The following is a 16,257-nucleotide window of genomic DNA, read 5'->3' on the forward strand; positions in this document are numbered from 1 at the left end:
GTCATTCATCGGTGAAAAAAATTTAAAAGTACTACAATACCAGGAAGGAAGATCGGGTTGTTGATGTTTGTCTGCCATCCTCGCACTGTCTGCACAGCGTGCGTGAACGCGCTGATGACGTATCCTGTCTGCGCGAACCGGGTGTGCAGAGGTATGCTAATACGTATGTTGACAGGCAGGTAGGAAAACCAATTAAAACGCTCGGACCGAGTGTTTTGATTGGACGTACATTTCTTGGTCCTACGCCTTCCACCGAATATATTTAGACCACTTAACTTAATGATTGCTATCGGGATGTGAAGAGACTTTCAACCAGCATAACAAAATATGTTTCTGAAGACAATCACCTATTGCACCTTTAACTGTGGACATCAACATATTAGGGGTCGTATTCTTATGCTGCCTGATGACAGCTGCTTTCATTACGCATGCAGTCCACTGCACAGTACATTTCTCAAGAGCAAAGAGGGTAGAATATGTTCCTCAGAATGTGTTTCAAACCTCTATGACTTTCTTTCATTCGTGAAACAAAAGAAGAGATGTTAGGCAGAACATTACAGTCTGACAGTGTTAATCAATCACTTTTCACATCATCTTACCCCATACAATTAAAGTGAAGAGAAGCTGTCATTTTGCCAAACATCTCCTCTTCTGCTCCACAGAAATAGTGACACGGGTTTGACACAACATGAGGGTGAATACATCATGTCATACTTTTCATTACTGGCTGAGATACCGCTTTATAAGTAATACCTTTTTAAAAGCATCATTTAAATACACAGGTGTGATCGTACGCATGAACGACAGGTGAATTTACGCGTCTAATCGTGAATTGTAATGGAAAGTTAAGAACACGAACAGGAAACAATACAGATCTCAACAGCCACGTAACCAATACATTCACAAAAAAAAAAGTTTAATTTTTTTTTTTTTTTTTTACAAAAAATTGCCAATTCTCATCTCTTCTAAATCCATGAGTTTCGGTCTGATAAGTATCAGGTGTGAGTTTTTTTTTTTAGTGAAAATCTGTCCGTGAACGTAAAGGCAGGTCAGCGCTCGCGCACCGCTACAGCCACCGAATCAAGCTCGAGAGCAGCTAACACGCGCTCAACACAGCTGTTTCCTTTAGCTACGCATCAACTGAATGGGTCCTCGAAATGAGTGGAATTAAAACTTTGTACAAACATCTCTGAGGCTCCGAAAATGACTTACCGTTGACATATCACATCGTATGATGGTCCATAATTTGCACCGTTTAACGTCTGCGCTTCCTGATCACTGCAGGAGAGAATGATGCCACAATGACTACTTCCGGTTAAAAAACTTACCTTCAAAATACTTCTTAGACAACTAATTGTCTAGTCAAAATTAAACCTTTTTTTCTCGATATTTTTAATCACAGATAACTTTACAGCTTAACAAATTTATATATTATTAAAATTATTAATGTATACGTAAACTGACAAACCTAATTCTGTAAGTAGAAAGTATTTAAAGGGATAGTTCACCCCAAAACTAAAAAACTGTCGGAATTTGCTCACTTTTTCTTCAGTGGAACATGAAATATATTTTAATTAATGTCTTAATAGCCATCAAAACAACATTCTTTAAAATATATTTTCTTGTGTTCCGCAGATGAAAGTCAGTCATACAGATTTGGAACGACATGAGAGTAAATGATGACAGAAATTTCATTTTTGGGAGAAGGTTTTTTTTAAGAAAATTCTAACACTTTCGCTGTCAATGCAGCTGTGCCAAAATGAACAGGCGCTGCTCTTTTAGTGAATAAGTGGTGCATGTATTTTGCAACTAGATCATCTGAAGATGTTGCTTACTGTCTGTCCTTCACACACAGATGCTGATGTGTTGGACAAACTCGGAGCTGCCACTCGCACCTGATCAGACTGTGTTAATGGGCTGAATCCGTTAGGTTTGACAGGCCAGCTTTAAGATCAGGGCATAATCCCTTTTGAAGTCAATCATCAAGATTTACATATTCAACTTTTGATGAGGACTTATCCGCAGATGAGACATATTGTTAACAAACTACCATTTTCGGTAATTGAAATGAAGCTGAAATAAAATAATGTTAATAAAATATTATTAATAATACTAATAATTAATAATAGATACATTTTTTTTTTACTAAACTATCTTCCTTTGTGTTCCGCAGAAAGAAAGAAAGTCCAACAGAAATGGAACAACACGAGGGTAATTGAAATGAAGCTGTAACAAACTATTGATAATAATAAAAATATTAATCATACTAATAATAATTTATATAGAATAGAACTCAATGGTCAGCGAAACAAAAGTATAAAAGTATCAGGGTATCTGCAGGATTTTTAAGCTCAAGTTTATGACTTTTCCCCCCGGTTTCACATGCAAGACAAAAATGCATGTCTATTCTGTTTTAACTGAAAGAAACTTGCACTGACTGATCTTAAAATATGTTAGTGCCATTGTTTTGTCTCAAGATGCACACGAGTAACGTTGTTTTCTAAGGCATGTTTATAAAAGATTTCTAATATTTTTTATGGTCTTAAGTTGGATACAATTAAATTTAAAGGGGTCATATGATGCGATTTCAAGTTTTCCTTTCTCTTTGATGCATAAAGAAGATCTACACTCACACAGTCCACTTACATTCACTTCCCATAATAAATTATCTTTCCCTCTAAAGAAAAAGCAAAGCAAATGCACACAGAGAAAGTGGTATGTGGTTGACTAGCACAAAATACATCTTCCATGTTAATATCTGATTTTAGGTTCTTTATGCTGTTCATATCAAGCTTCTCGAATCATGTGAATGTAAGCAAGACCTCGATATATCAAATCTTTTTGGCTTTAATTGAAATTAATTTTGTACTTATTAAAATAAACTATGATAATACTTAAATATCACACTAGATTGTTGCCTGTCACTGTGACAAAAATGAATATGATAAATCCAACTGGATTCCATAAATTAATTTATTTTTAATGATGAAATTAACACAATTTTTTTTAAATGCAGCTACATTTACTTGTCTTTTCATAGAAGACTTTCATTAAGCTTTTTGTTTAGAATTTGTCTGAAGATTACAGTGAGGACATATTCATACCCTAAAGGCACAATCTAAAAATGCAACATTCTCCACAATGGAGAGATGAAAACATTATTTAATAACTATCCTGCAGTCAACTTTGTGCATTGCTTTTCCCCTCACATGACACCAAAACGGTTAATCATTTTGAGAAAATAAAATACATAAACACAACCCCTTCCTGCATATAATAATTCTTATACATTCCAACTTTTTCTGTTCTGTAACTCCATACAGTTCACATCATAAGACTTAATTAACATCCCCATTTATTTCTTAATATATATATATACTTCCATATTTATTTCTAAACCCTCAGGTTTAAAATCAAAGAGCAGCAGTGGTCGTGGTGGCAGCGTCTGAAATACAAATAGCTGTGGCTCATCACCAGACCCCAGCACACTTGTGTCCACATCCATAAAATATACTATACTATACTTGCCCCAAAAGACAAACTTAGTTCCTGCTCCCAAATTTGCACCTAAACACACCAAAATTACAGTGAGGACACAAAAGAGGATGTGGGAACACTATCAAAAGCTAAAATAAAATGCTGGGGAGCATATAATAATAAACCACTCACTCTTTTCACCCCCAAATATACCAAAAAACACTCACTCTGAACAAAATAAATATAAAACGTTTGAGAAGTGCTGCTGATTTTGTGTGATGTAAATATACTGTCCATTGAGACTGAAATGGCCCTTGATCATTTGCTGAGGGAAGTAATATTTGCTTGATGACGCTGAATAAGCTGTATCATCCAAACACAGTTAGACTACATATATTATTTTGAACTTTGCCCAAAAAAGAATGATCTGTGTAATTAAAAAATAACAATAACACCCGCCCAGACTCCTTGTGTCAGCTGAATTTTTGTCCTGAAAACAAGGACTGTTCACATCCTGTGTACAAACGCACATACAGACGCTCACATACACACACGGACACATACGTACACCAAGTCTTTCTGAAAACAACAAAAACTCTTGAAACTGTGGATGAAGCTCACAAACACACACTCCATTTATGTCGTCATAAAGGAACCTCCAGCAGCTTTTTGTGTAGGTACTGCTTCACTTCCTCTATCCCGTTCAACTTCTCCAACTCCAAATAGGGCAACTGCAAGTAAAATACGAGTAAATTACGTTTTATAGATATTATATAAATATTGTGATTTTTTTTTTTGTAAATTCAATGTGATTTTTGATAATTTTTCCATAATCTATTGTTACCTTAATGATATAGTAAAGATTTAACTCTATTTAGCAAGTTTATTTGATCAAAAATACAGTAAAAATGTACTGTTGTGAAATATTATTACAATTTAAAATAACTGTTCTATTTTAATAAATTTTAAACAGTAATGTATTCCTTTGATGGTAAAGCTGAATTTTCAGCAGTCATTACTCCAGTCTTCAGTGTCACATGATCCTTCAGAAATCATTCTGAATCAATCTATTTATCCATTCATATACTATTCAATTTCTTGTTACATCAAAGTTGAAAACAGTTGTGCTGATTAATATTTTTGTGGAAATGGTGATACTTTTTTTCATAATTCTTTGATGAAAAAAAAGTTAATTTCATGAATCAAATTAACAGCATTTATTTGAAAGATTTTTTTTGTAACATTAGAAATGTTTTTAACTGTCTCTTGGTCAATTTAATATCTCCTTGCTAAATAAAAGTATTAATTTAAGAAAAAAATTTTTTATTGCTATAATTTTCCCCATGCAAACTGATTTTTTTTAGACAAACTAAAAATTATAGTTTTAATATGTATTTTAATATGTACATATAAATTGACTTTACCGATTTTAGTATTCTGTTTTATTTTTAAAGAAAATAGTTGCAATTAGATTAGGTTTGATTACAGATTTGTAATATTTCCTGTAACATAAAACATTATATATTCTGCTATTAAAAATAAGTCGGATACCAAATATTGGTGGGTATCTACTATTTAAAATAAACTAGACTGCATATATTATATCTTAAGCCTGCAAGAAATTAAAAAGTGAATAAATCAAATATATTGTTCAGTGTTCACCTGTAGTATGATGTAGCCCAATAACTGCAGGTGACGGTCTCTCATTGCCCTGGATCCGACCAGCACGTCAGAATTATGGCAGTAATGCCATTTATCATTTACAGACATAATAACCCTGCATGTGAGGAAGGCCAGAAAGAATGGGTTAATTAAAGATAATGAGCAAGACATTCAAGCCCAGATGGCATATATATTTGATTGAATGATTAAGGAAGGACTGACCTCTTCACCTGCTCTCCTGTGGTCCGGTCAGCTTCAGGGTTGTCTGGGTTGTGAAGCTGCAGTGGAGAAGTGGCTACAACATCACTCTCGCCACCCTCTGGGTACGAAACACCTTCGTAAAATGTAGTGATCTCACAGTCTGGCCCCGGGTTCGCTCCTGTCGCAGCACCTCCCTCATCCTCCAGGATTTTTCCAATGGAGAACTGGAACAGGGAGTCTTGCGGGGCAACCGCTGTCTGAGTCAGGCAGTCTGAGGGGCTACTGAGGGTGGAGCTGTCCTGGCTCTCCAGAGAGTGTTCCTTGGCTAGAGTCGAGTAATAATCTGAAGTGGTGTAATATGGGTTGTAGTCCAGCGGGACCTTTCCATTAGGGCCGACCCTCTGAGATCCTCCTCCTGCTGCTGGGGGACGCATGTGAGTGGAGAGGAAGGCAGACTCCTCTCCTGCTCGTTTGTCGGCCCCTTCCTCAAGTGACTGGGCAAAGGGAGAGAACTTCTGGAAGTCAGTAGTGAGGGCCGCGACAGAGCCAGGCCCCTCCGGAGATTTGAGGTTCAGTACTACACACGCGGTTGAACCTGCTGCTAATGATGCTGCTGGTGTGCCTGTTCTGATGGGGAGGACGCGGCCCGTGCTGTCGATCCACAGCAGGAAATCTGCCATAAGAGAAATGGGACATCAATGTGTTTTGTTTCATGCAGATGTGTTTTATGAAGTATAGTTTCACAAAGCTAAAGTCAGACTATTCTGTTTTTGTTTCGAAATTACACTTAGATTAAAAACTGCTCATGCTGCATGCTTGGATCATGATTGAAATACAGTGGTTGCCTCTAATTTTAAACGAAAGAGCACAGACAAAGCCTTATTTATATGAAGAGATTTCTTTTATTTGTATGATTTATTTATTTGTTTGCTTTGGGGTTTGTTTTAATTTCAGTTCAGTTAATGTTATTCTACATATTTTAATTTCACAAAGAAATGTGCAGCATTTTGTCTATCACATAATAATAGGACACCTTTTCTTTTATAATTGGTCTTAAATATTAATTATTAACATTAATAATAATAATAATACATTTTAGAATTCATGCATAGAATAGCCATGGACAATATTTGGCATTTTTTAATGATCATCATCAGCCAGTACATTTTTCTGTTTGGTTGTTAAGTGTCGGAAGTGGGATTTTGATCTATTTTTGGGACTTTACTTTTTTTATTTTTGGGGCTTTAGTTTACTTTGGAACTTTATGATTTAAGTAAACCTTTACGTAAAATAAATATAAACTTCATTGCAGACATTATGTATGTGTTATTTAACCATCTTTAAAATAAATAGAGCGTGTATTAGAATGATTTCTGAAGGATCATGTGACACTGAAGATTGGAGTAATGGCTGCTGAAAATTCAGCTTTGCCATCACAGCAATAAATTATTTTAAAACAGAAAACAATTATTTTGAATTGCACTAATATTTCGCAATTTTGCTGTTTTTTACTGAATTTATGATCAAATAAATGCAGCCTTGTTGAGCATAAAAGACTTCTTTACAAAAAATAAATAAATAAATAACTTACCAACCCCAAACTTAAACTTTTGTATAAAAAAGCCTATTGAAAGAACCACTTGACTTCTAAAGACTTCTTTCATGAAAATGAATCACAAATCTTTTTTCTGTAAGGTGACATTTTTTTAATTTTATTTAGCTGATCATTTGTAAAGCACACATCATGACAGTTTTTTAATTATATGAAATATGACCTAGGCGTTTCTTCATGCTTTCTGGAATTCAGTTTTGTGGGTCTTTTATCAGCAGACTGTAAAATATTGCTACAGTAAAGTATAATTTTAGAGAATTGCACTGAAAATTATGTAAAGAAAAAATAAATCCACCAGCAGAGGTCACTATTGCTATCTGTTCCCTATTATGTATTTGCAAGAGTGTGTACTGGTCTAAGGCAGCTTTAGTGTTTACTTGTGTAACCAGGATATTATAAGTTTCATTAAACATTAAAAAAAAAAATATTGCTCATGGTTAGTTCATGTTAGTTAATATATTAACTAATGTTTAACTAATGAACCTTATTGTAAAGTGTTACCGCGATATCATATAGACCTATATCAGCTTTATATTGGTCAACGGCTACCCTGCTCTCCGGCCATCCAATTATCTATATCAGGTGACTTCTACACAAAAGACTGGATTACAACAACAACAAAAAAGACCTGTGTAATATCCTGGTGCGAGAACTTCATCTTGTTTGTAGCCGTGTTCACCAACAAGCTGCCGGAGTGCCTCCGCAACCAGACCTTTATAACTGCAACACAAACACACTGAGCTCACTGTTACCTGGACAAACTGATGCAACATCTCTTCTGGATTTCAGGATACTGGCAGATTTCTAAAGTCACTTACCTGTATTTGCGGTTCACCTCATCTGCAGTTAAAGCGTGGTCGAACATGAGCACTTTGTGGCTATCCTGAAGGCGGGGTCCAGTGTAGTCCCTGTATTCCAGCTCTACGGCTGCATCCAGTAGTGAAAGGTATCGACGTACAATCAGGGCATATGGGCTGTCTACAAACAAGTGACAGTAAACACTTTAACATTGTTACAAAAAATTCTAATAAATGTTGTTATTTTGAGCTTTCTATTCACCAAAGAATCACGATTTCCACACAAATATTTAGCAGCACAACTGTTTTCAACACTGATAATAATAATAAATTGTTTCTTGAGCACCAAATCAGTGTATTAGAATGATTTCTGAAGGATCATGTGACACTGAAGATTGGAGTAATGGCTGCTGAAAATTCAGCTTTGCCATCACAGCAATAAATTATTTTAAAACAGAAAACAATTATTTTGAATTGCACTAATATTTCGCAATTTTGCTGTTTTTTACTGAATTTATGATCAAATAAATGCAGCCTTGTTGAGCATAAAATACTTCTTTACAAAAAATAAATAAATAAATAACTTACCAACCCCAAACTTAAACTTTTGTATAAAAAAGCCTATTGAAAGAACCACTTGACTTCTAAAGACTTCTTTCATGAAAATGAATCACAAATCTTTTTTCTGTAAGGTGACATTTTTTTAATTTTATTTAGCTGATCATTTGTAAAGCACACATCATGACAGTTTTTTAATTATATGAAATATGACCTAGGCGTTTCTTCATGCTTTCTGGAATTCAGTTTTGTGGGTCTTTTATCAGCAGACTGTAAAATATTGCTACAGTAAAGTATAATTTTAGAGAATTGCACTGAAAATTATGTAAAGAAAAAATAAATCCACCAGCAGAGGTCACTATTGCTATCTGTTCCCTATTATGTATTTGCAAGAGTGTGTACTGGTCTAAGGCAGCTTTAGTGTTTACTTGTGTAACCAGGATATTATAAGTTTCATTAAACATTAAAAAAAAAAAAAACACAAAGCCTTGAACCATCTGAGCAAATAAGGATATTTAAAGGCTGACTATTTTATCTTTTCAAGAGACAAGCACTAGTCTTCTTAGCACTCCACAAACATGCCAGTTGGCTTTCAAAACAAGCATTCAGTAATGACGAACTCCAACTCACTGGTGACATTACTGATGAACGATGGAGAGAAGACACGGTGAAGAACAAGCCCAGGAAAATGACCCAGCTGGAACAAAGACATGAGGATGTTTACGGTGGCCAGCGGAGAGCTCAGAGCCTTTAGTTCAAGCACCATCTCCAGCTTGGAGAAAAACTGAGCTTCATTAGCCGGCCGATAACTCATACGACTGAACGGGAAAACAAGTTTCTGGATCACCTAGACAGAGAAAATGCGGAAAGGGGCAAAGTTAAATACAACACATTGCTCATTTGGTTTTATCAGCATTATATAATATGGAAAATGAAAATTTGTTTTTATTTTACTCAGGTTCTTTCCTATAGAAACAACTCTTTAATACTGAAACTGGACACGTTGTCTAACCTTGCTGTCCAAGTATTCACCCTTCTTGACCAAGAAGTCAGCGATAGTGTCTAGTAAGCGCGTTTCTCTGAGACGATGGCGAGCGATGTATTTGGCGATGAGGGCCATGGTGTAAGGCGCAATGCTATCAACCTTTTTAGGCAACTCTTCTAAAAAGATAAAAAGGGTTTAGTACAAAGAAATAGTTCACAGAACCAAAAATGGCATTGTATACCAAGTGGTCAAAATTGGCCCAGTTAGTACCTGCCGGAAGATGCCGGAACTACTCAGATTACTTCTCTATTGACACATACTCAGCATTTAAAATAATAAATAGCATTTAAATAAATAAATAGAAATTTCAGAATTATGAACAATAATTTCTGTTTGCCTATCATTTATCAATATTACTGCTTTAACTGTATTTTTTATCAAATGCAGCCTTGGTGAACATAACAGACTACTTTCAAAAACATTTTTTTTTTTTTTAAAGTTGCTTTTTTAGTTGCTTTTGAAAGGTAGTGAACATGTAAAATACAGGGTTCAAACATAAACAGCGTCACAACAAGTAAATAATTACACAAGTTTCATTATAGTCTAAACTGTTCCTATATTTTTCCTTTTCAGACAGTATTACTGTAGTGTAGTAAAATTGTCTCTAATTTTTGCATGCTAACATTATGAAGTGAGTGACAGCCATGACGTGTAGCCAAGTATGGTGTCCCATACTTGGAATTTGTCCCATCCAAGTGCACACAGAGCAGTGAGTAGTGAAACACACACACACACCGTGAACACACGCCCGGAGCAGTGGGCAGCCAATTTTGCTGCGGCGCTCAGGGAGCAGTTCGGTGCCTTGCTCAAGGGTCTCACCTCAGTCGTGGTATTGAAGGTGGAAGAGCGCTGGTCAGTCACTCCCCCCACCTACAATTCCTGTGAGTACCGAGACTCGGACTAGTAACTCGTTTGTGTTACAAGTCCGACTCTCTAACCATTAGGCCACGACTGCGCCCCTCCATGACTGCCACCCAAATGTGTTGCGAACTCACCTGCAAGGCTGCTCACAAACTTCTCCTGCCTGTTCTGGTAGAAGAGGTGAGAGCTGAAGATAAGCTCGAGGCTCTTGTTGCTAGCCTCCCTGGCACAAGCTGACAGCATCTCATCCAGCAGAGCCATCTCATGGTCCCTGACGCTGCTAACGCTGGTCAGCGTGTGCTTCACCAGCCGCAGGATCTTCCGGTTCACCACCAGCTGCTCAGGGGAAACTCCATCTGCCGCCCGCAGCGCTCTCCATTTAGTGCGGTAGTAGGAGAGCAAGAGGAAGAGAGTCTGAGGGTGGCGCTCCCGCTCAATATTCTTCTCTAGCCCTGCGAGACATGATTCAATCAAGGGATGCTGGCTGGACGGATGAAGCTTCATGCTGCTGCTGAAAACCATGGAGATGTCCTTTTGGTTAAACTGGGACAGCCGAGCCTGGGACTCTTCCTCCAGAACCTGCACGATCTGAGAGCCACTGGGCAGCCCTGAGTGAGATGAAGAACACACAAGATCAATACAACAATACATGTTTTTATATTAAAATATTATGTCAAGAAACATTAGACTGTAACTGGGTCATTGACATGGCATATGAAGCAGTGTCAAGAGTGTCATGCTACACTTCACCTAAAAGTATTTCAACAACAATCTCATTCTTAAAATGTTTTCCAAGTATTTGGGCACCCTTTTGCTTTAATAACAACATACATAAGATCTGCTATGGAAAACATATTTAGTGTTTGCACTCTACAATTTTTTTTTTCCTTGAATATTGTGTGCAGGTTTTCTCTGTTCTTAAATAAATTATTATTATAATTATTATAAATATAAAATATTTTTCAAATATTTATTTGTTTTTAAACTTTTTAAATAAACAAAATATTTTCGAACTGAGCTATACTACATCTAAAGCCATTTCAAACGACTTTTTATTTTTATTATTGTTTTTTTTTTGTTTTCTTGAATTTTTGAATAATTTTCTTAGTATTTGGACATCCTTTTGCTTTAATAACTGCATAAATTCAAGCTGGTACAGAAACTATTTTGTGTTTGCACTGCGCACTTTGGAACTTTTTTTTCGCCTAATAAATATTCTTGGTAATTTTTATATATATATATATAGAAAGTCTAGGCTTTCTCTTTTTCTTTAAATAAATGATTATTTTAAATAGTATTATTATTAAATCCTTTAAGAATATTTTCTAGCACGTAATTTCAATTAACCTGTTTAATGTAAATAATGAAATATGACCTTTTGATGCATTAGTCATGTTCAATGTCAATGTCATTTGCTTAATAATCTAAAAACAGTGCAAAACGTAATATTTTAAAGTTCCTTACCATGTTATCTAACTACAGTACATTCACTTTAGCTACTGAACTAAACGTGAAGGACTCACCAAGAGCCGCTACAGCATAAAGGCAGTTAACAATGCTGAAGTTGTCGAACTTGGAGCAGTCATTGACAATGGCATCACACAGCGTCTGAAAATCCTGATTATCCAGAATCTGACGTATGGCGTTCTCCCCCGAAACTCCGGCAGAGGACGCAGGCAAGGCTCCGTCACCTGCTCCTCCACCGCCACCTGATCCGCTCCCACCCACCTGACCTCCAGCCTGCTGCAGCACCAGGAGCTGACCGATCTTCTGTAGGGCAATGGGGTAATGATTGTGCGAGATCTTCCCTGGATTCTGGGTGACCCAGCGTAGAACTTCATCCACCGTGTGCGAGCGATCGATCAGCCGCTTCATAGTGAAGAAGGTGTCGTAGCTCATCTTCTCGTGGATGAAGTTCCATGTCTTCTTCTTGCCGTGGTGCAAATGCGCATGGGGCTGGTAGTGTGGAGGGGGGAGGTGGGTGACTTGAGGGTGTGTGTGGTAGTGCTGGTGGGTCTGGTAATGGGGCCGGTGGGTGTCTAGACGGGCTTGATAAACAGGTGGGTAGCTCTGAGGCTGATGGACATGAGGGTGATGAGGCGGGAGCGGATGATGGTGGTTCTCCAGCATGGGCGGCCCTCCTCCCATCAGGCCGATGCGGCGACCTGGCTTGCCCCCACCACCGCTGTACATACGCGTAGTGTACATACTAGTGAGAGCACCTAGACTCAGTAGGCGAGAAGGCTGGTGGGGCGAGGAGAATCTCCTGCAGGTTAAGAGGCCAAAGCATACAGGCAGCCCCAGCATGGTATATAGGGTGGTCCAACAGTGAAGTTCAAAAGAACATTCCTACAAACAGAAAGCACATATTTTATAGAGTACACTTCATAGTACAAATGATTTTATCAGTCTTTCTCCAGCAGCTTTTAGTGCTAAACCACAGACAGATGCAACATTATGGTTCAGCACTTATAGAAACTCATCTCCACACGAATGAATCAGGCAGGAGGTGCTCCAGAAATAGACGGTAACTTGAGAATTGTCAGGCTGATGTGCCCTGTCCATCAGGGGCTGAGCGGAGGAGAGGATATCCCGTCCTCACATCTGAATCAGACCTCATTTATCAATTAAGACGGTTTTCATCCACATTACACAATAATAAAATTATACTGATTTTAAGGTTGATCCAGATACAAAACTTTAAAAACAGCTATCCAGACAAGGATGAACACTAAAGTTTGGGGTCAGTAAGATTTTCTTTAAAGAAATTAGCACTTTTATTCAAAATTTTATAAAATGACTGTAAAGGCTTTTACATTGTTACAAAGAAATTATATTTCTAATACATGCTGCTGTTTTGAACTTTTAAAGAATCCTGTATAATGTAGCATGGTTTCCCAAAAAATATTAAGCAGCACAACTGCCTTCAACACTGATAATAATAAAAAATATTTCGTGAGCACTAAATAAGCACATTAGAATGATTTCTGAAGGATCATGTGAGACTAAAGATTGGAGTAATGGCTACTGAAAATTCAGCTTTGTCATCACAGAAATAGAGACATATAACTTGTATTATTAAATTGTAGTAATATTTCACTGTATTACTGTTCTTACTTATTTTGTGTCTTAGTGAATATAAGAGACTTCTTTAAAAAAAATAAATACTGACCCCAAACTTCGGAACAGTACAATCACATAATCAGGATTAGAGGGACCACATTAAAAAAAAAAAAATTTGAAAAATGCACCTCAAACAAGCACTAATCCAAATATTGTAAGTTGAATATTGCATTATGAGTCCAACTGCTGTAAACAGAGACTGACATTATAAGTGCGTCTGTTGTCAGTGTCAATGGTTGGACTAGTCACTATGGAAACACTGATCCTATAACCACATCATCAGTTAGCCAAGAAAGTGGTCGTCTCGGAGAACAACAACATTCTTGGACTATTTTAATGGTATTTCAACAACATTTGCCCCCTTTAATGAAAATTCTGTCATCATTTATTCACCCTCATGTTGTTTCAAACCCATTTGACCTTGTTACTTGCATGGAACACAAAAGGAGATATTTATAGCTGTATGTCCAAGCTGCTCTTTTCCATACAAAGAACTCAATGGTGTTTATAGCTGTCAAGTAAGATTTTCAGTGAAATAATATCTTTGCAACCATAACTTTACTGGTTCCTCACAAAAAGCTATTATACGTCGTCTTCAGACTTGGAATACAGTCGTATAAACAACTTTAATTATTATTATAGCTTTCCACAAACAAATTGAGCAGAACAACTATTTACAAACATTGATAACATGCAGAAATATTTCCTGAGCACCAACTCAGCATATTAGAATGATTTCTGAAAGATCATGTGACACTGATCCCGGAGTAATGGCTGCTGAAAATTCAGCTTTGCCATCACAGGAATAAATTTGATTTTAAAATATGTTAAAGTACAAATTAATTTCAGTTATAAGTTGTTCTTTTCCATACAATGAACTCAATGGTGGCCACAACTGTCAAGCATGATTTTCACTGATAAACAATTTATGAGCTCACAAAAAGCTTTTGTATATCTTCAGACTTGGAATACAGTCATAAGAACTATTTTAATGGTGTTTTTTGTCCTAATTTTCCTCATTCGCTAAACTTTGTGCTCCACAGAAGAAAGTCATTCTGGTTTGGAACGACATGAGGGTGAGTAAATGATGACAGAAATGTAATTTAATGTGATCTGTTCCTTTAACAGTTCTGGACTTAAAGGTCTAGCGTTTTCTTTAGCACTCTTGTTAATAGTTTCATTGTACCTGAAGTGACAGTAAAAAGCTCGAATTGTCTTTAAAAAATGTACCACTATAAAACAGACTAGACATAAAATGATTTTCCTCCAACACTGCCATGAGTTCTCGTGTGATAATGTCTTTTAAAGCAGGCTTACATGTTTATCTCAGTGGATGGATGTGCAGGGTCAGGAGGATGAGTTCGCACGCAGGAACTGGTGGCATTGGCAAGATTATTGCTCTCGATTCGACGGCTAACTGTGCTGCACAGCTGCGTGGATTTACAAACTGATCTTTAATAAAGGCTTGAACGGGGCTGGCATGTTGTAAAAGCAGGATTTATGGAGCATCTGCTGAGGCCCCGGAAGAGGAGCAGAGCTGAGCGCTGCTAACGAACTGCTAACTTACACCGATGATTTCGCAGTATCTGCGTGTTGAAGCTGCGGCTGTTTTGCTCCGCGTCACGAAACGGCGACAGTTTTATTACAGCATGGCTAATATAGTGCGTGAATGTGGTGCGATCCGGTAGGACATGGCTTGATCCACATGCACGACTCTTTCCCAGCAGCTGAAGTCAGTGATTATCAGTATAGGTGAAAGTAAAGCTGCCTGATCGGAACTAACGCTTTTTATGATCTCGATACAGACTCGTACACAAGACTCATCTCCTGTCGCCGCGGCGGCCTCGTCTATCAGGGCCTGTAACCTCGGGATGCCCAGCCTTCCGTTACACTCCCCTTGCACTCCGCCAGTGGTCGTCCGCCGCCCCGGTGATCGCCATGTTCCCGGAAGTCAACAGACGCAGTCCGGAAACACGTGTTTGTCGGCCGTTAAGATTTTTTTCTCTGTCATAATTATTTTTTTCTGACTTTATAACAAAATAATGTTAAATTATTGAATTAATTATACAATACTCCCTTTTTTCCACATTTTAAGTTAGAGAACAATAACATTGTACTAATTCTTTTTAAAAGGTACATACATTATTCCCTATTCCCCCAACTATCTATCTATCTATCTATCTATCTATCTATCTATCTATCTATCTATCTATCTATCTATCTATCTATCTATCTAGCTATCTAGCTATCTATCTATCTAGCTCTGTCTGTCTGTCTGTCTGTCTGTCTGTCTGTCTGTCTGTCTCTTTGTGTGTGTCTGTCTGTCTGTCTGTCTGTCTGTCTGTCTATCTATCTCTTTGTGTCTGTCTGTCTGTCTGTCTATCTAGCTATCTAGCTATCTGTCTGTCTGTCTATCTCTGTGTGTCTGTCTGTCTGTCTATCTATCTATCTATCTATCTATCTATCTATCTATCTATCTATCTATCTATCTATCTATCTCTGTCTGTCTGTCTATCTATCTCTGTGTGTCTGTCTGTCTGTCTATCTATCTCTGTCTGTTTGTCTGTCTATCTCTGTGTGTCTGTCTGTCTATCTATCTATCTATCTATCTATCTATCTATCTATCTATATATCTCTGTGTGTCTGTCTGTCTATCTCTGTGTGTCTATCTATCTATCTATCTATCTATCTATCTATCTATCTATCTATCTATCTATCTATCTATCTATCTCTCTGTCTCTCTGTCTATCTCTGTCTGTCTGTCTGTCTGTTTATCTATCTCTGTGTGTGTGTGTGTGTGTGTGTGTGTGTGTGTCTGTCTATCTATCTATGTCTGTCTGTCTGTCTGTCTGTCTGTCTGTCTGTCTGTCTGTCTGTCTGTCTTTCTGTTTATCTTTTTATTTTTTTTTTTCTGTTTTTGT

The 16,257-nt window shown here is 37.2% G+C and overlaps 2 protein-coding genes across 2 annotated transcripts in view; both read right to left on the minus strand.

Moving 5' to 3' along the window:
• LOC107557000 (transmembrane and ubiquitin-like domain-containing protein 1) overlaps positions 1-1,309 on the minus strand; it is a 19,358-nt gene extending 18,049 nt beyond the window's left edge. The window contains exon 1 of the mRNA XM_016240284.1: positions 1,213-1,309. The gene's annotated coding sequence lies outside the window, so the exon portion shown is untranslated. The remainder of the gene's footprint in view (positions 1-1,212) is intronic.
• Positions 1,310-4,066: 2,757 nt separating this feature from the next.
• On the minus strand, positions 4,067-15,146 carry LOC107557009 (uncharacterized). Its single transcript, XM_016240297.1, has 10 exons — positions 14,654-15,146; positions 11,737-12,562; positions 10,348-10,821; positions 9,320-9,468; positions 8,938-9,154; positions 7,771-7,930; positions 7,581-7,672; positions 5,362-6,013; positions 5,140-5,254; positions 4,067-4,208 (listed from the first exon to the last, which is right to left on the minus strand). Exons 2-10 carry the CDS (start codon positions 12,518-12,520, stop codon positions 4,122-4,124), a joined length of 2,730 nt encoding a protein of 909 aa, XP_016095783.1. The 5' UTR covers positions 12,521-12,562; positions 14,654-15,146; the 3' UTR covers positions 4,067-4,121.
• Positions 15,147-16,257: the final 1,111 nt, after the last annotated feature.

Source organism: Sinocyclocheilus grahami, unplaced genomic scaffold (assembly GCF_001515645.1).
Source record: "Sinocyclocheilus grahami isolate Dianchi unplaced genomic scaffold, SAMN03320097.WGS_v1.1 scaffold21.1, whole genome shotgun sequence".
NCBI lineage: Eukaryota > Metazoa > Chordata > Actinopteri > Cypriniformes > Cyprinidae > Sinocyclocheilus > Sinocyclocheilus grahami.

Bases quoted from the DNA above. Each gene is read 5' to 3' on its own strand.
- LOC107557009 (XM_016240297.1), bottom strand. From the start codon at position 12,520: ATGCTGGGGCTGCCTGTATGCTTTGGCCTCTTAACCTGCAGGAGATTC. The intron at 7,673-7,770 runs GTAAGTGACTTT...TTTGTGTTGCAG, and splicing joins GAGGTGAACCGCAAATACAG to TTATAAAGGTCTGGTTGCGG. The intron at 6,014-7,580 runs GTCTTTTTTGTT...CTCTTATGGCAG, and splicing joins CGCACCAGGATATTACACAG to ATTTCCTGCTGTGGATCGAC.